Source organism: Aulostomus chinensis, chromosome 9 (assembly GCF_037954235.1).
Source record: "Aulostomus chinensis isolate RoL2024-O1b breed Wild chromosome 9, RoL_Achi_v1.0, whole genome shotgun sequence".
Lineage (NCBI taxonomy): Eukaryota > Metazoa > Chordata > Actinopteri > Syngnathiformes > Aulostomidae > Aulostomus > Aulostomus chinensis.
The window spans coordinates 11,619,503-11,623,680 of record NC_141328.1 but is presented as its reverse complement, the minus strand read 5'-3'; the positions used below and the strand labels follow the sequence as shown (position 1 = coordinate 11,623,680).

The 4,178-nt window shown below is 40.3% G+C and overlaps 1 protein-coding gene across 11 annotated transcripts in view; it reads left to right on the top strand.

Moving 5' to 3' along the window:
- LOC147255809 (uridine-cytidine kinase-like 1) overlaps positions 1-3,704 on the top strand; it is a 56,358-nt gene extending 52,654 nt beyond the window's left edge. For 2 of the 11 annotated variants that reach the window (XM_086213812.1, XM_086213810.1), the window contains exons 11-15: positions 1,245-1,307; positions 1,456-1,578; positions 1,891-1,998; positions 2,082-2,238; positions 2,319-3,697. In XM_086213812.1, the coding sequence (XP_086069938.1) occupies positions 1,245-1,307; positions 1,456-1,578; positions 1,891-1,998; positions 2,082-2,238; positions 2,319-2,398 (531 nt within the window). In that variant the 3' untranslated portion in view covers positions 2,399-3,697. Of the gene's footprint in view, positions 1-1,244; positions 1,308-1,455; positions 1,579-1,890; positions 1,999-2,081; positions 2,239-2,318 lie in introns of all 11 variants that reach the window. The other 9 variants (XM_086213809.1, XM_086213811.1, XM_086213807.1 and 6 more) reach the window with 8 other exon arrangements.
- The last annotated feature ends 474 nt before the right edge of the window (positions 3,705-4,178 follow it).

Genomic DNA, 4,178 nt, shown 5'->3' with positions numbered 1-4,178 from the left:
CAGCCTGAATCCAACGGTCTCTTGGTCAAATCTGTAGGCCCTGTAGTTTAGGAGCTAGAAGCCTGAGTGTGATGCAGAGAGTGAGAGCAGAGCTGAGAGCTGGCCCTTTAAGAACCCCTCCCCCACTGCTCTGTCTTTGATCTGTGCTAGAGTGGAGAGCAGAGGAGGATTAACAGAATTGTACTGTGTAAAAGCTGAATAAATTGGCATACGTTGGTCAAAAGTGACACATAATACCATATTTTTGTAGGGATTTTTGTCAGGAATGCAGTGGTGTGTTTTTTAAAGCTGTGGGATGTATGGTGTAGACGTGAGAAGTGTTTGTTTGACAGTATGTACGCTGAGAGGACACGGTGTCCCCATAGACTTCCATTGTAAGCGTGAAACGTGTGTCCCCCACTTTGACGGCTTTCAAAATCGAAACCGAGCGATTCATATAAAAACCTTTAGCAAGTTTTAATTTTGTTCGGGGAGTAAAAAAAGTCCTAATTTTGACAGTTTTGTCCAATTTGTGGACATTCTGTTGTAGATAGGTGAGGGGTCAGAGTGCATGAATTTTGCGTCTTGATGAGACGAGTCCAACGGTGTTGGTCCCATGTTTGTGGAACATTCGTGGGAGGAGTTATAGCGCTCCAAATTGTAAAAGGTGGCGCTATAGACTTTTGTAGTGTTTTTCTTTGTGATTAGTGAATGTTTAGCCAGACTGGACAAGTGTGCCGAATTTCATGCATGTTAAGGGGGTGAAATTAGATTATGCGCGTTGTGCGCATAATGCGCATATTGCGCACGCTCATTGACAGCAAGAACAGTCTAGTACCAGGTTTTGAATGGGTGTGTATGTGAAAACCGGCTCCGGGCCGTCTCGCCGAGCTGCCTCATGGGTGTTTGGGGGGGGGCTGGGACACTGTTTAGTGTGTGTTTTTAGTGCTGCTAATGTGTTGCTCTACCGAGCAAACATAATAGGGTCTTCGCCTGAAGTACCTTCAGGCTCAGGCCGAAGGACACAGCAAAATACAATGATTTTTTCTTGACACTTGAGTGAGAAAGGAGAATCATATGTTCATCTTGTGGCCTGTGATTCATGTATGGAAACTTATCAAGCCACAATGGAAAGCTTTCAAACCTGAACCAAAAGATATAAGTTGCATCACACAAACGCAGTAACAGTTTGACATTCAGAGTGACCAACTATATCCTTTCCCAAATTATCATAGTGCTCTCTATAATTTTTTATACCGTTTTAGGTCCATATAGTCCACACCCCCCAGGGAGAGGATTATGAAGGCAAGACTTTCCAGGGGAAGAGGGTGCGTGAACTTCATTTTTTACTTCTCTCTGTCTTCTCTGCCAACTATTTTATTATTTTTGAAAACCATTTAGAAGAGTATTACTTCCACCAAAACTGTTGATATGAACCTCTCTTTCATTTTTTCCCCTCATTTTGTTTTTCTGTAGATCACAGGCGTGTCCATCTTGCGAGCAGGGGAGACCATGGAGCCAGCTCTGAGGGCCGTCTGCAAAGATGTTCGCATTGGCAAAATCCTCATCCAGACCAACCAGGACACAGGAGAACCAGAGGTGCCAAGTTACATTACGAGCATAATATTTAAAGAACTTAAGAGCTAAAAGAGTAATGCATTCGGGCAATTAAATTTGGCTTTTTTCTTTCAAAGGTTTTGTGTTTTTTTCTGCACGTTTTATTTATATTTTACAATGTGTTTGTACAGGGCTCTGAAGTGGCCATAGAGAAGATAATAAATAATTTGTACTTAGAGTGCTTAATTTTGCTGAGGTGGTACTTGGTGAAAAAAGTTTGAGAAACACTGATCTAGAGGATACAAGTTATGTTATGTTTGTGTATTAACCCACACGCTGTCTCTCAACACTTAGCTTCATTACCTGCGTCTACCAAAAGACATCAGTGAAGACTATGTGATCCTGATGGACTGTACTGTGTCAACCGGTGCTGCTGCCATGATGGCTGTACGAGTCCTACTGGTGAGTGCCACTGATTGTTTCCTTGCCTACTGAGGAACTGAATTCTATATATAGCTCCTTTTTTTGAAATGTGGTTATTTCAGGACCATGACGTACAAGAGGACAAGATCCTCATGGTGTCTTTGCTAATGGCTGAAATGGGGGTCCATTCAGTGGCCTACGCCTTTCCACAGGTGAAGATCATAACCACAGCTGTTGACAAGAAGGTCAATGACCTCTTTCACATCATACCAGGCATAGGTGAGCAAAACTTGGACAGGATTATTATGAAATGAACATGATTTTTTTTTTCTGCACTAACACATATGTTTTTCTTGTAGGAAACTTTGGGGATAGATACTTCGGAACAGATGCACCCCCTGATTGGAGTGACGAAGAGATGGATGAGCCTAGTTATTAAATCAATAATGATAATACTTTATTGGGTAATGTCACGGAGGACAATATGAACGCATGATTCGCCTCTTTTGGGGTGTGTTGTGCATCCGTCAAATGCCAAAGAGGTTGCCCTGAAAAAAAAAACCCTGAGAACAGGTCAACACCTGTCATACTGTTGAAACTTTTAAACTATAATTTATCTTATTATGTATATGTTGTTTGCGTATGTACAGTATGTTATTACATTATGTATTATGTTATTATAAAATTAGTCCACGTTTTATTTGCTGTTTATATAGTGACAGTCTGTTTTGAAAACATATATCAAGCCTTAAGCTGTGTGATGACACAACTGAATGTGAATTTGAACGCCCCAAGGAAAGAAAAGGAATGAATCTCTTTGAAAGTTATTTGAGTTAAGATATCGATTATTATTATTATTATGATTATGTTGTATATCTGTTTTTTAAATTCTCTGCCCCTGTTCACCCCTTGCTTTCTCTGCGGATGCTGACCGAGCCACTTAAAAAGAATGGTGAAAACGAAATTTCACTCTAATGCAAGGCATATCCAGTTAACCTGTATATGTATACCCAACCAGTCAACAGTAAAATTGTTTCGAAAAAAATTGTCTTTAAAAAAGAGGTACATTTTGCAGTGCCTGCCAATATACTAGGACAAAAATTACATAAGATTTAATTCAGAGAAGTTGAATTATCTTACTGAGATTCTACCTTTGAAGAAATTCTCTTACATAAGTACTGAGATCTTTTTTTTTTTTACCCTTACCAGAGGTCTGACGAATATACTTGGTTGGACTTTGGTTTTTCCATGTTTGTATTTTTGCTGCTATATAAATTGGTCGTCTGAATAAAACAGAGTGAGATGTTTGATTCTCAAATCCTGATTTTGGTCCCAGAGTTCATGAAGTAGATCTGATTGAGATCTGATTGTTCATAAGCACCTGTTAATTTGTGGACACAGATTAATATGAACGTCTACATGTCACTTGGAAGGACATTCCATTAGTACCCGTTCTTTTTACTTGGTTGAACTAAGTAAAACTTGTGTGTCCAGAATGATGAGATCAGGCTTGTTCTGCAGTTACTCAAGTTTTGAGTACAAAGAAATAAACAATTATCCCTATACACTTCTTTTTTTCCCATTTCTTGGAATTTCACTGTCCCCCGTGTATTCACAAAAAAGAAATGTGTCAATCTTTGTCATGAAGTCATCTGCTACCATATTTTTTGTTTTTACTACTGAATGCAATGATGTGTTAATCTGTGCTGAAAGTCTTGATTGTGTTTGAGCTGTTTTATAAAATATTAAAAAATTGCAATAGAGCTTTATTAATAGACCTTTATTTCCATCCATTCATCCATCCATTTTCTTCTGCTTATTCCTGTTAGGGGTGGCGGGGGGATGGAGCCTATCCCAGTGGCTACGGGCAAGAGGCAGGGTACACCCTGGACAGGTCGCCAGTCCATCGCAGGGCCAACACATATAGACAAACAACCATTCACACTCACATTCATACCTACAGTCAATTTAGAGTATCAATCAGCCTAGTCCCCAATTGCATGTCTTTGGACGGTGGGAAGAAACCGGAGTCCCTAGAGAAAACCCACGCAGGCACGGGGAGAACATGCAGACTCCACACAGAAAGATCCTGTGCCTGAGCTGGGACTCCAACCTGGAACCTTCTTGCTGTGAGGCGACAGCCCTAACCACTGCACCACCATGCCGCCGCTCACCACACTTTTAACAGTAACTCACTCAAAAAATATTATTTCAAAATA